The 19,212-nt window shown below is 41.0% G+C and overlaps 2 protein-coding genes across 4 annotated transcripts in view; both read left to right on the forward strand.

The window, feature by feature from the left end:
* The window catches only part of LOC112433918 (protein NLRC3-like), a 255,062-nt gene extending 236,062 nt beyond the window's left edge, over positions 1 to 19,000 (forward strand). The window contains exons 1-5 of one of the 3 annotated variants that reach the window (XM_076881306.1): positions 656 to 748; positions 5,437 to 5,492; positions 6,097 to 6,149; positions 16,214 to 16,498; positions 17,332 to 18,998. In XM_076881306.1, coding sequence (XP_076737421.1) covers positions 5,461 to 5,492; positions 6,097 to 6,149; positions 16,214 to 16,498; positions 17,332 to 18,167 — 1,206 coding nt within the window. In that variant the 5' untranslated portion in view covers positions 656 to 748; positions 5,437 to 5,460 and the 3' untranslated portion in view covers positions 18,168 to 18,998. Of the gene's footprint in view, positions 1 to 655; positions 749 to 5,436; positions 5,493 to 6,096; positions 6,150 to 16,213; positions 16,499 to 17,331 lie in introns of those variants that run through there. The other 2 variants (XM_076881304.1, XM_076881305.1) reach the window with 2 other exon arrangements.
* LOC112432846 (protein NLRC3) overlaps positions 1 to 19,212 on the forward strand; it is a 154,899-nt gene that overhangs the window by 3,936 nt on the left and 131,751 nt on the right. The gene's annotated exons all lie outside the window — the stretch shown is intronic.

The raw sequence follows: 19,212 nt of genomic DNA on the forward strand, positions 1-19,212 counted from the left end.
CAGCACAGACAGAGAGCTCCATTCAAACTTTGCTGCCATCAGGAATAATTCTTCAAATATAATCATCAGTGTTTGAGCAGTTATGATATCAGGGACAATCTAGACATGTGTGACAATACTGAACATGTCACATGACACACCTCAAACATCATGTGATCCACTCTCAGTCTGCACTTACATTCATGACTTCAACAGGTTGAAATGAGCTTTGAAGAAACATCAGTGAAATAAATCTTTCATGGATTCATGTGAGCAGCAGATGAACTTTGTACCAACAACATCTTCAATAACAGAGTCTGAATGAAGCTCAGGTGTTGATGCTGCTCACTGATTGGACGCTTGCTTTCAGCTCTGCTCTCAGTCTTTACTGCACAGGTGAAGGTAGAAAGTGTGACTGGATCTATAGACTGGAAACAGAGAAACATGCTGAACATTTGAAGCTTTGCAGCAGAAATGTTCATGTTACAAATACAGCAGAGCTGATCTGGGATCAGTGTGTTCACACCTGCAGCTACAACAAGGTTTCATGTCTCCACACGTCAGCATGTGAACTTTACTCTGACTCAGTCTGAGCAGTCAGACGGCATATTTTTAAAGTTAACACATCAGCACACACAGAGCTGAGCCCCTCCCACCTGTGCTGAGTTTCAGGTGGAGCCCCGCCTCCTTCCAGGAAGCAGCTCACCTGTGTGTCCGTGTTTAGTGTCCAGGTGTGGAGTGGAGCTTGTTGTTGGTGTGTGAAGAAACTGTAAGTTTGCTTTGTTTCCTCCTTTAACAGTTTGTCTTTAGGAACTTTACTGTTTGTTCAGCTCGTGTTTGATTTCTTCACACAACAAACTGTGTGTGTTTGTATTTCCGGTCTCTCCATTAAAGTCAGTGTGTAATGTTTCCTGGCTAACATCAGCTGTGTGCAGCTTAGTTCAGCACAAATCTGCCGCTCCATAGTTCACGGTAACGGACTCACAGCTGGACCAACGAGGCCGAGTGTGTCCGCCACTCTGAGCTACGTTCGTGTTTGTGTACTTGTAGTTTGTACTTTGAGTTCACTCAGAGCCCACAGAGGACGCAGCGTACGTGATGACGTCACAGCCCTTTACCTCCTTTACTGTCACTGTGATTAATATTTACACACGAGACACCTGCAGAGCTCTGACGCTAAGCTAGCACACAGCATGCTAACGCTAAGCTAAAGCTAGGCTAGCCAAGAACCCAGAGTGAGGTTAAAGCTAGTGATGGGCAGATGAAGCCTCATGAAGCACTGAAGCTTTTCATCCAATTGGTTCACCCCAACGCGAAGCTTCTTGAAGCTTCATTTGCTCTAGTAGGACACCTACTGGACGTAAAAATATTAGTTGGCATGAATTTGAAGAGTGTGGCCTTTTTGCACACAGCCTGTAAATGTCAACAACAAAAGGAGTGTGTAAAACATGTATATTGTAGTGATGCAGTGTACTGTGTATATTTATACTGGCAGTATGGAACATGATTATTTGGAAATGCCTAAAATGGAAATGATCATATACTGTGAGGTGAGGTGTGGACAGTGGTTGTGCTTTTGTAACATTGAGGCAAGGACAGTGATTAGTGTTTAGGGGACACATCATTGGTTTTTGTTAAAAAGAAACAGTTTCTCCACTGTGGCAGGTCGTAGGCGATTTTTTTTTCTAAACTGTCTCTAACTCTCACTAACCGCAACTCTCCATCAAACGCCCACATTTTGTCTGAGGGGTTTATATCGCTGTCATAGCTCGCGGCAAAGTTCGAACCGCTTCCTGAACCAGTCACGTGGTACAGCCGGGCAGCGAGGCTTCGGACGTCATCATTTTCAGCTCCTCCCATAAATGAAGCAAGCCTCGATACGCGCTTCGCGGAAACGCCCCCTCCATTACTCGACACACGCTTCGAAGCCTCGATACAGAACGTCCCATCACTAGTTAAAGCTGAGTAAACACTGACCCCAGACCAGCACCGTGATAAAGTGAGCTGCTGCTGCTGAACTTGAACAGGTAACAAAGTGATGAGCAGTCAGGCTGCAGGTTTCTACCTGTTCATGTTTCTACAGTAGAATCACTTTGAAGTGTCTTTGTGCTGTTTCATCTTTGATTTGTGTTCATAAACACTCAGAGAAACATCACGTGACCTCATCAGGATCTGTGTTGGTGTGTGGGGCTGTACCTCAGCTTTATGTTGTTACATGCTCATTTGTTCATTTTAACATCAAAGTAATGTTATGAGGAGTAATGAAGTAACGTACTCCATTACTTTTAATTAAAGTGTTCTGTGTAATATGTGTAATAATGACTGTTTTGAGTAATGACCAACACTGATCACAACAAAGAGGAAATGCCTCCAACATGCACAAACATTTGAGCCACAACATGCAGTTAATGTGCACAAATGTCTTTGATATGCTGCTCAGTGATGGTGGTGACTGTCAGAGCAGAGCTACTGAGAATCAATAAGTAATATCAATGATGGGATCAGAATCACTAAATTCTTCTCATCCCTGTCAGTATCATACATGTGCTGTATAATGTGATAAATGTAGAGGTGCTGGCTGTTCTCTCACTCTGCTGTTTAGCTGTAAAGGACGCCTCCCTGCCTTTGTCTCATTCATGACCTTTAATAGTCTCTTCTAACATGCAGAGATCTGTATGATCTGTTTCATAGAGTCTAACCAGCCTGTACAGGTAACAACAACAGTCACTGCATCACTGACACACAAACGTCATCTCTGTCAATAACAACATTCATACATGGAATAAAAACACATCAGTGGATCATTGCTGGAGCTGATGTTTGTGCTCCTGGTGCAAAGGCTCTCAGTTTCCTCCTTGAAATAACATCAGTGGTGGGTCAGCGACATGCTTTCTTTCCCTCTCAGGTTTAAATATCTGGGACTCTCCACCGTTTGGTTTTAGAGCTGAAGAAGCTTCTCAGATGAAACGTCTTCCAGAAACTTAAAGACGTCTCTTTTCTCTCCAAGCTCCTTAGATCACATGACCTGGATGACTGAACCTACAGACACATTGACCTGGTTTCTAGGTAGAGCTGGGCGATAGAACGATAACGATATGTATCGCGATATAACTTTTTCTCGATAGAAAAATTAAACTATTGCGATAGACCTCGCCGCTCTTGTCCTCTTAAAAAAAAAAAAAAAAAAAAGGTCAGCCAATCCAAACTAAGTAGCCGCACGTGTGTTTGTTTGGGAAGCAGCCAGCGCGTAATGGAGGAAATGAGTGTGCCGACTAGAAAAATCAACCGAGCGTGACCGAAGAGAAAACAGATGATGGTTCCAACGCCGGAGAGATTGTCGAACGGAAGAGCCAAAGAAGTTCCGTAGTGTGAAGGTATTTCTGCTATTTCAAGTCTGACAAAAAACAGAGTAGCGTGCACTGTAAATGTGCCGAAAGCAAGTCTGGAAATACAATAAACTGGTGCATGCGTCACACTGTGCGCCACGTTATTGTTTCGGTGAAATGAATTTCTACAATACTGTTAATTCTACTCTCTGCAGTGTTTAAATGCTTACATATACACACAGTTACTGTCCCTCCACACATACGACTCGGTTCTGCTTCTATGCCGCAGCTTTGTTTACTTTTTCCCACCGAGGCTTCTAGACTTCTGATTGGCCAACATTTCTGCACGGTTAGGAATCTAGCGCCACCTGCTGCTTTGGCATGTTCATAGCAGCGTTTGCCTTCATTTCTGCCTTTATGTGTGGACGGGATTATTTTTTAAAACGAAAACGGAAAATCTCCGTTTTCAAAAATACCCGTGTACGTGTGGACGTAGCCTCAGTCTCTGACTGGAAGCGCTAATTCGTCATTCGGCTTTTGTCAGACTAAAGTAACTGTTAAAACTGTTTGAAAAGCTCAGCTATACAACAAGGAGAGATTGAGAATTTCCTTTTAGTTCTCAGTTTATTTGATATTGACAAAAGTTAGTCAGTTTTGTCTGTTCTTCTGTAAAACAAACTAAGATTTATTTTTAGAATTAATATTTTGTTTCTAAGTGGAATTGACAATTTAGTCTGTTTCGTTTGTTCTATTTTGAAACTTAAACGCTTTAGCGGCTGCCTTTTGTGTAGTTTGCAATATTTGCCTTTATTTATCTGAAAAAGTCTCATGTTCCTTAAGTACATCTACCCTGTTGAACTTATTATGGGAAATAAATATTTAAATAAAAACAAGCTGCTGATTATTTCACATTTTACTTGTGAGCAACGGCACATTTAAATCTTACAAATATAGTTATTTGGCTTATATCGTGATAGATATCGTTATCGCCTGAAATGAAAAAAACATATCGTGATATGAAAAAATCTCATATCGCCCAGCTCTACTTTAAAGGTGATTGTTTAGGACTTCAGCAATAATACAGACAGCAATGTAGTTAGCAGTAAAACAGCTTTATTGGGAATTAACTTAAAAAACAAACAAACATCTGTCTCCTATTTTCTGTCACACAGGAAAGAAGCATCAATATCTGATGAGAAGACTTATTTATTTCTTTTTGGGGGTTTTTTCAACAGGAGAAGAATATCTAACAAGTTGATTTGTTCACATCTTAATTTTTAAGTGACATGTGCATTTTGAGTTTATACACTCTGTATATAAGGCAACAGTTTCCTTTTGCAGTATTTTTGTGTGGAGTGTTTTTCTATTTCTTAACAAAAAGGGAACAAAGGTGTTTAAGTTCACCTAGGATGATTTGTCTTAACTTTCACATGGTCTTACTGAGGTGATGTGAATTGAAACATGCATTTTTTTTTGGCGGTGAGGGAGGGATGTGCTGGAAAAGTTTGAAAAGGGACCTTGAAAGTGTTTAAGAAGTGCTTGAATTTGACCCTGAAAAAGGCATATGAACCCTGATCATTATCATTAGCCTGTGTAAGTCCTGAGTGTCCTCCAGTTCAGTGTCTTTGTCAGTCCCACATGTGTCGTTTCTGTTCAGCTGGTCTTCCAGTCAGTCATCCATCTCAGACTCTGTCATTCTGTCATAAACACCAGCCTTCACCACCTGTGAGTCCTGCGTTTGGGTCCTCTCTTCTCCACATCCACACTGCGATGCTGTGACATATACAGTACATAAAATCAAAATTCACGTTTTATTCAACTAAAGTGTTTCATTATGTAGGCTACAGAACATAATTCAGTTATAGACGATATATGAAACATGTATACTTACTGCATTTGAATCATTTAAACCATATGTGATATAAACACCTCCACGTGTGTTTGAAAAAACAAACGCTTTGATTTTGACACCCCAAGAAAATCTTCCTAGATCTGCACGTGTTCAGAGTAAGAGCCGAATAAACAGCAGCAGAAGCTGATTGATGAACAGCTGAATGACATATCAGCTGTAGCTGCAGCATCTGCACAGAGTTTGATTGGCTAACGCTGATTTGTTTGTTTTTTTAAACAGGACAGCAGAGAGAGAGAGGAGGAGATGAAGAGTGCAGCAGAGACAGTGAAGAAGAGGTGAGCATCTGACAGAGCAGAGCCAGTTTAAAGGAGCCTCACAAGCTCACACATGACAGCTTCATCAACATGGAGCTCTGAGTGTTTATTAAAGGATCATTGGACGCTCTGACACAGCTGACTGCAGCCTTTAGCTGTGAGCACACAGTGTCTCACATTTACATTCACTTCCCTGTCAAACTCAATAACTTTAAACAGCTGCTGTTATCAGGTGAAGATAGCAAAGCTTTCAGGGCTGAGCCCCAGTGTTTCAGGATAATGGCCCCAGAGACCACAGTCACATATGTGGGGAAGGATTTTAAGTTTAAAACTTCCTTTAAGCACTAACAGCAGAGACGCACAAAGTCGCAGACAGGGAACAAAGTATTTTAGGTTTGTATTGTCAGATTATTTAATCATTATACTGAACAAATATGTGAAAAAGTAAAAACCTCTATTATGATGAGGTTATCACTACATTCACATGTCGTCGATGTGTTCTTTCACACAGATCAGTTTCAGTGTGTGGCCCGTACACTAAACCATGACACAAATTCATATGATGTGACACCCAGACTGTGTTCACTGTTTCTTTTGGTAAAATCATCTTCTCGTGTTTTTATAGAAAGATGATGGAAGAACCTAAAGAACAGCCAGCCAAAGCAGCTCCATCAGCAGGTAGGAGATCAGTGCTTTGTATGATGAGACGTATGGATGTATAGACTTCAGGCAGATTCTTTTTTGTAACTGTGACAAGTACATGAAATTCACGAGTTGTAACCTGTCCTAATCTTTGCCTTAATCTTTCTGTGGGACATTAATATAACATGAGAACTTCCAGTCTAAGGAGTTTGGCAGAGAAACAACTGGACTTTTTTGTACTTTGAACCCACATATGAGGTTAAAACGATGCCACCTTAAAATGAAACTGAAGAAATATTGAAACTGAAACAAATGTATTGAAAGTGAAATGATAGTGAAAAAACATAAATATAGAAATTTAAAGAAAAACTCACTGTTCATGTGGTTTTCACACTTACATCGTTTTTTTCCACGTACAGTTATTTTTTCAGCTTCAATTAGTTGGCACTGCTTCGGCATCTGAGGGTGCGCTTGAGGGGCGGGGCTTCAGAGCCACATATATGAGCCACATATGTTTGCGCACATTATATTGCTGACCAGTGACTGTAGAAATCATGGACGACCTAATATCTGCAGCAGCCGCAGTCATGAAGAAACATGCGTATCTCTGAACGGCACATAGAGCGGGGACGCTGAGAGGAGGTCCAGCGTTTAACGACTGTTTCAAACTGACAGACTCAGGTGTTCTTCAGTGTCTGCCTGACAGAAGGACCTGAGAGCCGCCACAATATTTTTGGTAAGTGAAAGGTGTTTGTAAGCTAATCTGTAGCTAACATCCTTAGCTAGCTAGCTAAGATGGGCACTCGGCTATCGGAAAAACTTGTTTTTTAGCTAACCCGTGCAGGTGAACGAAATGAGCAGAAACGCACCGGGCTGCTCAGTCAGTAACTAACCACAGTTACTGTACTTTTATTATGAGTATTACACTGTAAGAGCAACAGGCTGCACTCTGCTGCAGCTCCTGTGCAGAGCTGATTATTCAATATGTGCAAACAGCAGCATGTTTTCACTCTTTTGCCACATCTGTAAGGATATTAACACATATTTTAAAAAAGGCTTGCACTTTAGTAACCCCTCATTAATCATCAATTACAGATTAAATAGCAAAGCCTAATATTTATGTACTCAAACCAAATACTTCTGCTTGGCAGCTTAAGTTAAAATGTGTGTTTCATTTTTCCTCGGATTACATTTTTAGCACTGACTCTGTGTATTGTTTTTACTAAGTTTGTTTCAAATATTCAGGTTAAATAAAACAGTCTGAATCATTCTTATTGAGGTAAGTTCACAAAGTTACATGTGCAGTACAGCTTACATCCTTTGAGAGGGAAAAAAGCATTAATATTTGTTATGATACCTCTGTATGTTGGTGACCACGGTGCAGCAGCAGACTGAACCAGGACTGAAACCTGCTCCGTCTGCTCATGTATGCAGATTCACATTCACAAAGCACCAACAACTCAAAGGTTAACATTATATTGGAAAATCTGTTGGTATATACGGCTTTAAGAAATAAACAGCTCGTATGTGAGCAGAGCTGAAGAACTAAAGAAATGTAAGAGAAGAACTTCAGATCCTGGGTGTGTGAGGACAGAAGGATCAGCTCTATTTCAGATTTGAGATAAACTTTATATTTCAGTTTGTGATGGTTCTGTTCTCTTTGTGATTACAGGAGCTGATTCAGACCTCAGCACCACCCAGTGACAGCAGACAGATCATCCAACATGTTCACATGTTAACTGCAGAATGAACTGATGCAAACAGTACAAAGGTTAAAGCACCACATGTGCTGTAGTGAAAGCTGCAGCTGTTTTATGGATAAAAACAAAGTCAAAAGGATTAATCACCCATGTATCATATGAATGTTGGGTTTTTCTCTGTATCTGTTATTGTACGATCTACTGTACAATATAAAGCACCTTCAGGTGACTGTTGTTGTGATTTGGCGCTATATGAATAAAATTGAATTAAATTGAAATGTAACTGTGTCACTATATATCAGCATTAACAGGACCTCAGCTTGGTGTTTCACAAAGCTGCTGATCTCAGACCTGCACAGCTTCCGTTTTAAACACTGAATGTACTCAGCTGCATGAAGAGCACGTTTGAGTTTCTCTGACACAATTAAATAAAAACTGATGAAGGTCAAAGGTCGTCACTTGTATGTCGAACTACAGACTTGTCATCTGGAATTCTTTCACAGTTTGCAAATTTGCAAATAGTGTGTTATTTACCATAAAGTGATTCAGAGTCATTCATACCAGAGTAACCAGAGAGGATCATATATTTTTAAATATATAACTATCCACAGGACTGAATATAATATCTCTAAGTAAAAGTCCAGAGACTCTGAGGATTATCCAAGTATTTATAACATTACACAAAGCAAAGTTCTCCATCACACAACGCTCAAAAAGAGATTTCTACGCAGAGTATGCATCATTCTCAGACTCCTCTCATACTGCCAATAAACTCTTCCAGCTCCTCCTCCCCTCCAGGAGGCGCTACAGGAGCCTTCAGACTAAAACCAGCAGGTTTAGGAACAGCTTCTTCCCCACAGCTGTCACCCTACTGAACTCAGTCCCCGCTGAGCCTTTCCATCCACACTCACCTAACCCTTCTACACTCCTCCTCCCAGTGACCATGATCCTTTCATTATCAACATTCACCACGTTGGTTACTGCTGTAGTTTTAGGACACTGACATGGTGTAGTCTCTGTTATAGTGCCTACACTGTTATAGTCTGTTCAGAGAGCTACGCTTCCACTACTGTAGATATTTTCATAGCACTCTGTAGATCTGTTTACCTCACAGTGCTTCATCTTTATATATGTATATTTGTTCATAGTATACCTGTATACTTGCCCGTCTGCAGAGGTGGGTAGTAACGAGTTACATTTACTCCGTTATATTTACTTGATTAAGTTTTTGGAAAAAAAATTTACTTTTAAAGTACCCTTTTTGCACGATACTTTTTACTTTTACTTGAGTACATTTGTGAAGAAGAAACGGTACTTTTACTCTGCTACATTTCCAAAATTTGACTCGTTACTTTTTAAAAAATAATTAGTTTAACACATTAGATAACATGCCGCCAGTGGAGTTTCCGGTAACTTTTTTACCAATCAGATGTGGCCATGCAGTCACATGACCAGCTTGAAACTGTGGCGGGCAGAGCGGCCCAAGCGTTTCAAAGTAGCGGACACACGGAAAGAAGACACACATGAAAACATGGCAAAGCCAGTTGTCTACGCTAGAGCTGAAGAGGATGAACAGCATTTTCCTCACATACAAAGAATGTTTCGCTTAAAGGCAAGGCAAGGCAAATTTATTTGTATAGCACAATTCAACAACAAGGTGATTCAAAGTGCTTTACAGAGACATTAGAAACAAAAACAAATAAAAAGCATGATTTAAAATTGATTAAAACAAGCAAACAAACAAACAAACAAACAAAACAGTATATAAAATCAAAACAGATAAAATCAGAACAGTAGATAAAATCAGTAGTTAAATGTAAGTTTTGAAATTTAAGCTTAAAGTGTGGATTTGGTGCTTTATTCAAATGCAGCTGAGAACAGGTGAGTCTTCAACCTGGATTTAAATAAACTGAGTGTTTCAGCTGATCTGAGGCTTTCTGGGAGTTTGTTCCAGATATAAGGAGCATAAAAGCTGAATGCAGCTTCTCCGTGTCTGGTTCTGACTCTGGGAACTGATAAAAGACCGGATCCAGATGACCTGAGGGATCTGGAAGGTTCATACTGGGTCAGGAGGTCACTGATGTATTTTGGTCCTAAACCATTCAGAGCTTTATAGACCAGCATCAGAACTTTAAAGTCTATCCTCTGATGGACAGGCAGCCAGTGTAAAGACCTCAGAGCTGGACTGATGTGGTCCACTTTTTTGGTCTTAGTGAGGACTCGAGCAGCAGAGTTCTGAATGAGCTGTAGTTGTCTGACTGATTTTTTAGGTAGACCTGTAAAGATGCTGTTACAGTAATCAAGCCTACTAAAGATGAATGCATGGACTAGTTTTTCCAGGTCCTGTTGAGACATCAGATCTTTTATCCTTGATATATTCTTGAGGTGATAGTAAGCTGACTTTGTTATTGTCTTAATGTGTTTTTCTAAGTTTAGGTCTGCATCCATCACTACACCCACATTTCTCGCCTGGTTTGTGGTTTTTAGATGTATAGATTGAAGTTCTCTGGTGACCTGTAATCGTTTTTCTTTGGCGCCAAAGACTATTACCTCAGTTTGTTTTTGTTTAGCTGGAGAAAATTGTACGGGGCCTTGGTCTCCTGGTGACATTGTGATATATATTTGTGTGTCATCTGCATAGCTACGACAGTTTATTTTGTTGTTCTTTATAATCTGTGCCAGTGGGAACATGTAAATGTTAAACAGAAAGGGTCCCAAGATGGAACCTTGGGGAACTCCACATGTGATACTTGTCTGCTCAGATGTGAAGTTACCTATTGATACAAAGTATTTCCTGTTTTCTAAGTATGTTTTGAACCAGTTTAGTACAGTTCCTGAAAGACCTGCCCAGTTCTCCAGTCGTTTGAGTAATATGTTGTGGTCAACTGTATCAAATGCTGCACTGAGATCCAGTAAAACTAAAACTGACATTTTTCCACTGTCTGTATTCAGACATATGTCATTAAACACTTTGGTCAGAGCGGTTTCAGTGCTGTGGTTCTGTCTAAAACCTGACTGGAAGGCATCGTAGTAGTTATTCTGTTTTAAGAAGTAACTGAGCTGTTGAGAAACTGCTTTTTCAATGATCTTACTTAAAAACGGGAGATTTGAGATCGGCCTGTAGTTGTTCATTTGTGTCTTGTCAAGATTGTCCTTTTTCAGTATAGGTTTGATTACAGCAGTTTTTAGTGATTCTGGAAACACACCTGATAATAAAGAAAAGTTGACGATCTGTAACAGGTCTGACTCTAAAGTCTTTGAGACCTTTTTGAAAAAACTTGTTGGCAGGACATCTAAACAGCAGGAGGAGGAGTTCAGTTGATCTAAGATGTCCTCCAGGTCTTTGCTGTTAATAGGTTGAAACTGTTTCATGGTGTTTAAACAGTTTTTTGGTGGACACAGTACATATCCTGGATCTGCTGTTGATGTACCAATTGCTTGTCTAATTTTTTGGATTTTTTCTGTGAAGAATTTGGCAAAGTCATTGCAGGCCATGGTCGAATGAAGTTCAGCTGCCACTGACACAGGAGGGTTTGTTAGCCTGTCAACTGTAGAAAATAAGACCCGAGCATTATGGCTGTTTTTAGTGATGATGTCAGAGAAGTAGGACCTCCTTGCACTCCTCAGTTGTAAATTAAAATTGTGAAGTTTCTCTGTATAGATGTCATAATGAACCTGGAGGTTTGTTTTTCTCCATCTGCGCTCAGCTTTCCTACACTCTCTTTTTTCATTTTTCACCAGTGTGGAGTTTCTCCATGGAGACTTTTTCCTTCCAGAGATAACCTTCACCTTAATGGGAGCAATAGTGTCCATTACATTTAACATGTTAGCATTGAAGCTATTGACGAGCTCATTGACTGACCCTCTGGGCAGGTCAGGTGTTAATGGGAAGACCTGGTAAAAAATTGCACTACTGTGTTCAGTTATACACCGTTTTGTGATCACTGTTGTTGATATATTTGTGTGGGCTGAGATTTTACTTTCAAAGAAAACACAGTAATGATCAGACAGGCCCACATCAGACACAGTAACCTTTGAAATGCTCAGGCCTTTGGAGATCAGTAGGTCAAGAGTGTGTCCTCTATTATGTGTGGCCTCTGTTACATGCTGAGTCAGCCCAAAGTTGCCCAGAGTGTTACTCAGGTCTTTAGTCCCTTTGTCCTGAGGGTTGTCCACATGGATGTTAAAATCCCCAGCAATAATTACACAGTCGAAATCAACACAGATCACAGACAGCAGTTCACTGAGGTCATTAAAAAAGTCTGTGCAGTATTTGGGAGGCCTGTAAACATTAAGAAACACAACTTTGGATGGGGCCTTCAGCTGTAAAGCCACATATTCAAAAGACTGAAAACTTCCAGGAGATAGCTGCTTACATTGAAATGATTCATTAAATAAGACAGCAACCCCTCCTCCTCTCCTGCTCACCCTGGCCTCACTGATAAAACTGTAGTTAGGAGGGGTCGTCTCGATGAGAACAGCTCCACTGTTACTTTGGTCCAACCAAGTTTCAGTTAGAAACATAAAATCAAGGCTGTGCTCAGTGATTAAATCATTAATTAAAAATGTTTTCCCAGCTAGAGATCTAATGTTTAATAAAGCCAACTTAAGTGTTTTAGAGGTATTACTTGTCCCCTCGTGTTTGGGAGCAGTCTGTGGCACACAAGGTATGTTTACTATGTTTAAAGATCTTTTAGAGTGCAGCTCTCTGTGTTTTGACCAGGCCACATGTCTCCTGTCACCTAAAAGTACAGAGATTTTAAAACCTTCTAGTAAACAGGGTCCCAGCTTCTCCTGGGAAAAGTCACCACTGCCATAATCCTCGCAGCCCGGACCCTAAACACATCAGACTGTGGAGACAAAGCATGAAGGTGGTAAGGAGGAACTAAGGGGGGCGAGGCTGGGCAATGTGACTTCGATTGCTCTGATGAGGGCGGGGCTCGATGGCGAACCTTTGGCCGCTCTGGTGGGGGGTTTATGGGGGACAAAAAGGGATTGGGCCGGGGGGTAGATCTGAGCCCAGCATTGACCCGCTCCATCATCTCCTCAGTGAATTTCAGGTGTGGGGAGGAGGGAGAAAGGGAGGGGGAGGAGGGTGATGGCCTGTCAGGGGTTTGGGGGACTGGGGAAGATCGTGGTCCCTGGTCCTGGTCGTTGGTGTTGTTGAGAGAGTTGGAGGCAAATAGGGACCCCTCTTCTTGCCTTAGATGTCTCTCCTTTCTGAGGCTCTTCCCGGGTGGGGGCAGATGGAGCTCCTCCTCAAGGTTTCTGCTGGGCTTTGTCTGTTCTTGGAGTACTGTTTGTTCCTCTTTATGAGATAACTCCTCGTTTATCTCAGCCTTGGCACCAAGCACATATGGATGACGTATGGAATAAAACAAGTTGGAGGTGAACAGTTTCACCCCTGACTTGTTAAAATTAAATCCATTTGCTTTAAACAGATGCCTGCGTTCCCAAAAAATATTAAAGTTGTTGATAAAATGCACCGAGTGGTCAGTACATGCTGATATAAGCCATTTATTCAGTGTAAACAACCTGCTGAATCTCTCGTCTCCTCCTCTGACCGGCGGTACAGGTCCACTGATGAATACAGCTGCATTCAGAGAGTTTACAGTATTTAATAATCCAGTAAAGTCCCGTTTCAGAACCTCCGACTGTTGTTTGGACACATCGTTTGACCCTGTATGCAGAACAATGTTTGTCACAGTTGGATATTCATCTGCAATTTGAAGAATTCTCTCCTTCAGGTTGTTGACCATATCCTTAGGAAAGCAGAGGACTTTAGTGTTCTTACCGCACATCCTTTGTACATCCTTTACGGCAGAGTCACCCACAATCAGAGTTTCAGGCCTAGCCGTTAGCTTTCCCTGTGGTCTTTTACTTTTCAACAGATTTTCAGACCTTACTTCGCTGCTTTTAGATGGATGGTTGTCCGATATAGATCCAGGGTCCTTTGATAGTGGAGCAAATCTGTTGTGCAGTTTCACATTCAGTTGTTTTGGAGGTTTGTTGTTAACCTTCCTATTCACTGTTGTCCAGTCCTGTTTCCTCTCGTATACAGGGGTAGAAGAGCTTCTCTGTCTCGTAGGAAGTGAAGGCCAGTCGGTTTCAGAGATTTCAGCTCGCTGTGCTCTGCCCGTGATACGTCCTCCGCCTTCCAGGAGACATGATTTATGTCTTGGTTTTGCACCAAGACAGTCCAAGGGGGGATTATCACTTGAGGATTTATAATAATGCACAGAGTCTACTTTCTTGGTCATGTTATCTGTGCTCCTTAGCTGTGTACTAGCTTGCTCATCGCCATTGTTTTGAATCAAAGGCAAGGTTGTTTCATTTCCACACAGTCCATTTACCTCCACGTTTACTTCTAAGCGATGAATTTTTGTCTCCAGTACTGCAATCTTCTGCAGGAGGCTGTGGTAGTCATCTGTGGATAGGGAAGGCATCTTGTTGCTAGTTAGCCTAGCGGTTAGCACCTTTCCAGGCTATTGGGGCTGTTCGGTGCCCAGACACTGTAATCAGGCTTCAGCTGTGTCTAGGCCACAGACACACGGAGCGCTGAGGATAAGGTAACTATAAAAATGTTGCTGTTTCTGTTAAGAACACTTTAGTCCTAATGATCTATAAGTGTCCAGAAGCTATCGCAGGTAAGCTCATACGGAAAAAAGGGAAAAAATCAGCATAAAAATCAATAAAAGAAGAAAAGCATTTAAGGAGCAAACAGATGACGCGTCCACACTCGCAAAAGATACCATTGGGTAAAAGCAGCACAAAAGAGTAGCTATGTCTTCAGTGAGAGCCAAAACAAACCAACTTTTCAGCGTGAAACAACTCAGTTCATGTAACCTGAGGAAACTGTAAGTTTTCTCTAAATATCTTTTAGCTGTGGTTAGCTGGATGTCAGTCTTATGTTACAGACGCTGTGTCGAGCTTGAGCTGCGAGTCGTATTTTCGGCGCTACATTGTAGTGAGATAAGTTTGTGGGTATTTTGTGCAGCTTCAGCTGTCCTTTTAACTGCTCGCTGGTTAGCTAGCGTGAGCTATAAGCTAACAGCTAGCATGGTTAATGACGCTAGAGTTCCACGCACATGCAAACAGCTCGTCTCTACTGCTTTAACTGTTAAAACAGAAGACAATACTGCAGCTGACAGGGTTTATTATGTGAAACAGCAGCTTGTTTAGTTTAAACAGTCTGCATTAAGCTGGGCAAACACTGTGCGATTTTTTTTTTTCAGTCGCGTTATTCAGCTCCTGCTCAAACTGTACAATTAAATCGCAGAGGTTAGAAGTTCATAGGTCACGATGCAGGGTCTCACACTATATGGCCTGATGCTCTGATGCGACCCGAGTGCTCAAACTGTGCCTTCATAACATGAAGCTTATCATACAAAATCTGTCCCTCGCTCTCCCTCTCTCTGTCTTACAGACACACACACCATCAACTTTGCTAAATTACTAATGAAAAACATTGACCAGGCAGCTGTGATTGAGTAGCAATGTCCATCCAACTCTTTTCATGGTTGTTGTAGTCATAATAATTTTGTGAGGCCACATTGAAAAGTGTTGGATACAGAAGTGTAGTACGGAAGCGTAGAGCCGCCACCCAGGCAAAAGAAAAATAGAGCTATGTCACATTATAACGTGAAAAGTTTATTATTATAGTATACTATTGTTCTAACAATATTAGATATAGTTCTAACAATATACTTTTCATGTTTGTACAATATACTATCATTTAGGTACAATATACCTATTACAATATACATAATTCTCACGTTCGTACTTGCACTCGTTCTTATTTTAAACTTAATCTGGAATGCAGGATATGAATGACAAGATTTTGTTTTTCATATTTTTCATTATTTTTCAGTTTCAATTTTTTCTTCGGTTTCATTTTAAGCTGGCATCATTTTAACCCTACACACCCTAAAATTTAGTATTTGTTGATGAGATGTTGAAGTGTTAATTGAACAAAGTTAAAATACAGTGGAACCCCGACTTACGAAATTAATCCGTTCCCGAGGGTCTTTCGTAAGTCGAAAATTTTCTTAAGTCGAAACAGCCATTGCACCTTTTGAGTGAGGTGATGCTGAACGATAGGCTAATTGCTAACTAGAACAACAATATGTCGTTCAAGTGGAACAGCGAAGCACGAGTACGGAAGCCAAGGGGTTGTCACATGATTCGGAAGGCCTTGTGGGCATTGTAGGCTCAGCCAATCAGAGCCAGCGGATTTCGTTACACCGGCATTTTGCCGTACCATGGGCAGAAATATTGCCGTTCATTGCCTTCGTAACTTGAATTTTTTGTTAAATGGGTATTCGTAAGTCGGGGTTCCACTGTATTTTTCACATGATTTCGACTGAGAAGCATGTTTATGTCTCTTTCTTCTTCCTGTAGAGGAGGAGCTTGCCAGGGTACGGTCAGCCTTTGTCTGGAGGGTAACAATAGAAATCCTTAAACTGCTCCTTGAGGCCCTTGTAAGTGATGGTATCTTAAATAAGTTGGAGGAAGAATCGATACTGGAGGGGAACCCACTCAGAGCAGACAAGGCACGCAGCTTGATCGACACAGTGAGGAAAAAAGGAGACAAAGCATGCAAGATAACAATCAAGCATCTTCAGATCAAAGATCCTTTTCTTTTCTCTCAGCTGCGTTTGAACTCTGATCCATCTGCTCAACAAGGTGAGGTCATGCATCAGATACCATGAATAAAAATGGTCACCTTGCAGTTTGTTGAGATGTGAAAGTGAAACCTCAGAATTCATTGTAAGAAAAAGGAGAGGGCAAGAACGTCATTCTACGACGAATGTTTGGATTTGTTACATGCCTGCAAATGTATTTTCTAAACTACATGGAGGAATTTTGATGATCATCATAAACCTGTGAAACTACTTAGATCTAATGTGAGCTGTATTTAATTAAACACAAGTGTTCTTTACTTTTAAAAACCATGCAAACTGATTGCCTTAAAAAAGAAAAGTCAGAGTGTTTCTCTAACAAGAGGACACTCTTTAAGCATCGGTCATTTGACTTAAATGTTTAATGAAAAAAATGCCACATTTATATATAATAAAGTAAAGCACATGTTTTGTGTGGCCAGAAACGGTTTACATTGTCTTTCGCCATTGTAATATATGAGAAGAATTAATGAATCCCTCTCAGATGCGTCTTTAAATAACATAGCAGTGGGGAACATTATGACACTTCAATGTTGTTTTTTTTGGTTACAAAGTTTGGAGAAGAGGCACAGAAAGCAGAAACCTGTTTAGCCTGCACATGTTGGCATCAGGTACATATGAAAAGCTGCAAAGCAATGCAGATGTGGAGGTTCAAAACATTTAATGTGGCTGTTTTCAGGAAATACATTTAGGAATTCCTGAAGCCCCTTTTTGATGAATTTCTGGTAGAATGAGTATATTAAAAACTTGATAGGTTAAATAAAGGCCAAAGTACATCACATAGCTCCTTCAGACCAGATTTGTATTTTTCCTTCTTTTTTCCTTTTTTTGATTCAGATGCTCTTCAGAAGTGTCAGCCTAAACTTAAGTCTGTCTTGAAGAAGAAGTTCCAGTGTGTGTTTGAGGGCATCGCTAAAGCAGGAAACCCAACCCTTCTGAATCAGATCTACACAGAGCTCTACATCACAGAGGGAGGGACTGCAGAGGTCAATGAGGAACATGAGGTCAGACAGATTGAAACAGCATCCAGGAAACCACACAGACCAGAAACAACCATCAGACAAGAAGACATCTTTAAAGACTCACCCAAAAGACAGGACCTGATCAGAATAGTGCTGACAAAGGGAGTGGCTGGCATTGGGAAAACGGTCTTAACACAGAAATACAGCCTGGACTGGGCTGAAGGCAAAGCCAACCAGGACATCCAGTTCATATTTCCATTCACTTTCAGAGAGCTGAATGTGCTGAAAGAGGAAAAGTTCAGCTTGGTGGGACTTGTTCATCACTTCTTTACTGAAACCAAAGAAGCAGGAATCTGCAGCTTTGAAGACTTCCAGGTTGTGTTCATCTTTGATGGTCTGGATGAGTGTCGACTTCCTCTGGACTTCCACAAAACTACAATCCTAACTGACCCTAGAAAGTCCACCTCAGTGGATGTGCTGCTGATAAACCTCATCAGGGGGAAACTGCTTCCCTCTGCTCGCCTCTGGATAACCACACGACCTGCAGCAGCCAATCAGATCCCTCCTGACTGTGTCGGCATGGTGACAGAGGTCAGAGGGTTCACTGACCCACAGAAGGAGGAGTACTTCAGGAAGAGATTCAGAGATGAGGAGCAGGTGTTATGGTTCAAAAATATTGGAGATGGACACCAGAGGAAAAACCCACAATAACAACACTGGTCCGGTCGGGTTGAGTCAAACGATGATTTAATGATCACACACGTGGGAGATGGACACTGTATGCAGACAGTCTCAGATCTCATCTCAAAAAACACATTTCCATAGTTTTATGAAATCAGGGTATTAGAACGCCCCCTCATGCGTAGTGACAGGTGTAATACAATCAATGTTGACACTTTTATTTAACACAAAGAATAACATTGTCTCCTTCCCGAGGGCAGATGCTAACTGCCCCCCTTCTCCTGGAACCGTCTGTACCCTGCTGAGACACAACATGGCAGCTACAAGGACTCTTTCATTTATTAAGACCATCAGTGTGTATTGCTCTAAATCAAGTATATAATATTAAATGAATATTGCTGGATCAGCTACTTCTACTTAAAACATATTAAAACATGACTAAGCACAAAATCACCAAGAATGACATCTTATAAGTGCTGTGTAAGCGCGTGCGGCCTTCCAAGCTCAAAGCCTTTGCCCTCCATAGATCAGCCAGACTCGCGCTGGCTGTAGCTTTTAACCTTTAATTACCTTGAGCACAACTCTAAAATGAGCAACAAACTGCAATGTGTATGGAATGATCATGGTTACATCTGCAATGGAAAATCATGTTATTATTCTGATACCTGTAAGAAAGATCAAATTAAAGTTATCACCATCACTGTAATGCAAAGAATAATATAAGATCAAAAACTTCAATTTATGCTTAATGCAAAGCTGGTTATATACTTCTAATGAACTAATAATGACATATTAAAATATTAAATGATAATGAGAAAAACATCCCCTCCTAATTCTACAATTCCCTCTGTTGACCTCTGGAGAATCCAGAGGTCACAAACAGTTGTGTCCCTCCTTGGCCTACACATTCAGCTCCACATGCATCATTGGCATCATGGACATTGGAGTAATGACTCCACGGTCCACTGACCTCACAGACACACTTTTGAACATTCTTCTGGCACAAGGGATGAGACAACAACAAATAACCATAACACCCACCACAATAGACAAAGAAAACATGACCGCAGCGATG

This window comes from Maylandia zebra, unplaced genomic scaffold (assembly GCF_041146795.1).
Source record: "Maylandia zebra isolate NMK-2024a unplaced genomic scaffold, Mzebra_GT3a scaffold11, whole genome shotgun sequence".
Lineage (NCBI taxonomy): Eukaryota > Metazoa > Chordata > Actinopteri > Cichliformes > Cichlidae > Maylandia > Maylandia zebra.